General features: G+C 35.9%; 1 protein-coding gene across 1 annotated transcript; it reads left to right on the top strand.

The window, feature by feature from the left end:
* Nucleotides 1-61: 61 nt before the first annotated feature.
* Nucleotides 62-2,878, top strand: LOC107858540 (toMV susceptible protein tm-1(GCR26); the record flags this gene model as incomplete). The annotated part of the gene is given in 4 exon segments (XM_047405114.1): nt 62-715; nt 1,773-1,979; nt 2,352-2,567; nt 2,659-2,878. Coding segments are annotated over 4 exon segments (1,297 nt in total), but the record flags the coding sequence as incomplete, so codon positions are not given.
* Nucleotides 2,879-3,241: the final 363 nt, after the last annotated feature.

The raw sequence follows: 3,241 nt of genomic DNA, 5'->3' as shown, positions 1-3,241 counted from the left end.
AGTTCGAGCAACATAGCCTCTTATCGATATCAACCTTATGCTTATATGTGGTGATTTATAGGTAGGGGTGACAGTTGTTGATGTGTCAACCAGCCTGAAGGGGGCAGATAATTGTACTGATTTTGATTTTGTACCAAGGAAGGATGTGCTTTCATGCTATGCACGAGGGGAAGAATCTGTGGTCCAGCTTCCAGACGATAGAGGCCAAGCTATTGGAATCGTGAGTAAAGCTCTTGAAACTTTCCTAAGTAAAGCTCATAATGACCAGATTCTTGCCGGAGTGATTGGCCTTGGGGGTAGTGGAGGAACATCTCTATTGTCATCTGCCTTTCGATCTCTTCCAATTGGGATCCCAAAAATTATAATATCAACAGTTGCCAGTGGTCAAACTGAATCTTATATTGGAACATCAGACTTGGTATTATTTCCTTCAGTTGTAGATATTTGTGGGATTAACAGTGTTAGTAAGGTTGTTCTATCTAATGGGGGCACAGCATTTGCTGGAATGGTGATTGGAGGGCTTGAAAAATCAAAAGAACATAGCATCACTAATGGAAAGTTTACAGTTGGTGTAACTATGTTTGGGGTTACGACTCCTTGTGTTAATGTTGTCAAAGAAAGATTAGAGAAAGAAGGATATGAGACTTTGGTTTTCCACGCCACTGGTGTCGGGGGCAGGGCCATGGAGGATCTTATTAGAGGAGGTTTTATACAGGTAATCCTATATAAATAGGCAATGTATTGATATTTCCTCTTTTCCCTTATAATGAACTATAAAGCCCTAAAATTGATACTTCTATGGACCAATAAATCCTCTTCTCCTAACTATGTGTAAAGTACTAAAATCTCTTTATTATGTAGTATTTTGTTTCAAATCTCTATTTCATTAATGGGCCATCCGGCCATTGGACATCTTACCATCTATTTTTGAAATTACATAAGTAAGAAGAACAATGATACTAATGGTAACAGTAGTGAAATGCTAAGCAATTTTGGTTAGTCATTCTCTTGTACATTCATGTATTGCTTTGAATTGTGTACAACTTCTTAAATAGTTAATTATAACATAGAATTCTTTCCCATTTATAGTAATTTATATTTATTTTTCTAATTCCATGAGGAGTTTATTCTTCATTCCAAATCGAGAGTGTTCAATTTTTAACAGATATACCAGTGAAAATAATTTGTTTACGTTCGATCTTCATTCCAATTTTGTGTTGTTGTTGTCGTCTTCATTATTATGATTATGATAAACTAATTCATATTTGCTTGCCTTCGCATATTATCATAATGAGATTGGATAATGAGTATCGATGCTTTCAGTATAAAACTAGCTAAAATTATGATCCTCATTATTCTTCTAACTATTGTTTCATTAATTTTAAATGGTTATACATCTTATTCATAATAAATTGAACTAGAGTACACTTGGAGTATATTATAATGCCATTAGCATTCAGTAACTATAAGGAAATAGTATGTGAAGTAGGATTTATTGATCTCTGAAACTTTTACTAGGTATACAGTTAATTACAAAGGAAATAGGAATCATTTGCGTGATGCATTGGCCAGGATGCAAAGCGCAGCCTCATTAGTTCATTGCAATTGATCCTTTCAAACTATTGGTCGAACCAGGGAAATTCATTTCGAAGAAGGTAGAGAGTTGCAATTTGTTCACTGAAATGGCTGGGCAAACATGTTACTGCTGTCTGAAGTATTATATATTATCTCTTTCTGGATAATGATTAATATTCATCTGTTAAATTATTTAGGGTGTGTTGGATATTACGACAACTGAGGTTGCAGATTACGTAGTTGGAGGTGTTATGGCATGTGATAGTTCCCGATTTGATGCAATATTAGAGAAGAAGATTCCTTTGGTTCTTAGTGTGGGAGCATTGGATATGGTGAATTTTGGTCCTAAAACTACCATACCTCCTGACTTTCAGCAAAGAAAGATTCACGAACATAATGAGCAGGTGATTCATCTTTTCATTTTTCTCCTTGTTTGTCTTTAAAAGAATTCCATAAGATATTGAGCAGTAGTATTATCTAAAGGTTAATGTTGGAACGCTTACCTTTCACAGTTTGACAATTATGTGGTCGTGAAACAGAATAGTGTGATTGATGTCATCTTGCACAACTTAGAACAAGTAAAGATAGCTAGCTATTCGAAAAACTTCTCAGGACATCATGCTTTTGTTGTCATTAGGAGATATTCTGCCATACGTTCGAAAAATTATTGTAGTGTGTTGTGACTGCACAATTAAGCGTGTGGCTTTCAATTTGATAAGCTATCAAATAAGTATTGTGGCGTGCCTTTTCAGTTATAATGGAATGCTATGTTTCAGGTTTCCCTAATGCGTACTACAGTAGGTGAAAATAGGAAATTTGCTGCATTTATAGCAGAAAAGTTGAACAAGGCATCATCAAGTGTACGTGTTTGCTTGCCCGAGAAAGGTGTCTCTGCATTGGATGCACCAGGGAAAGCCTTTTATGATCCTGAGGCAACTAGTTGTCTTACACATGAGCTACAGATGCTTCTTGGAAAAAGTGAATGCTGTCAGGTACCACAATTATTTGTAAGATGGCAGCCTATGATGTTACATTCCACTGCAAAACTCAACTTAGATAATTGAAATGTTTGTCCACTGATAGGCTAAGGTCTTCCCTTACCATATAAATGATGTGGAGTTTGCAAATGCTTTAGTTGATTCGTTCTTGGAAATCTCTCCGAAATCTAGACATGTTGAATGTCAGCCAGCTGAGTCCAAATCTATCCAAGACATTCAGAATGATAATGCTGTTCTTCAGAAATATTCCTCATGCAATGGAAAAAACTTTTCTAGCCTGAATGACTTTCCAAATGCAAAACCAGGTGATAATTCTTCCTTAATATCAAGGCTAATAATTTCCTTCCTAATGATATTTCCAATAAGCTGCTAGGGAATTACTGAACAGTTCCGACTATATGATTACTGCAAGTGAATCCAGGTTTCGTCTAATTTATTTACCTGTCCCTGCAGTAGTGTTGGGGTGTTCACATTATTTTCTAGGTCTAACACGAAGTTTTCTTCTTATTTTGCCAATTTCATGCACTTCTATCTTTGACGCCCATGTTGATTTTAGATGATAAGTGGAATAAACTGGTGTTTTTATCAGCCTTAGCTGCCATAGGAGCCAGCAGAGTGAAATATGACAAGAGAGCGACTTATGATTGATCTTATCTCAGGAATTATTT

Source organism: Capsicum annuum, unplaced genomic scaffold (genome assembly GCF_002878395.1).
Source record: "Capsicum annuum cultivar UCD-10X-F1 unplaced genomic scaffold, UCD10Xv1.1 ctg74024, whole genome shotgun sequence".
NCBI classification, from domain to species: domain Eukaryota; kingdom Viridiplantae; phylum Streptophyta; class Magnoliopsida; order Solanales; family Solanaceae; genus Capsicum; species Capsicum annuum.
This window is presented reverse-complemented; position numbering and strand designations above follow the sequence as displayed.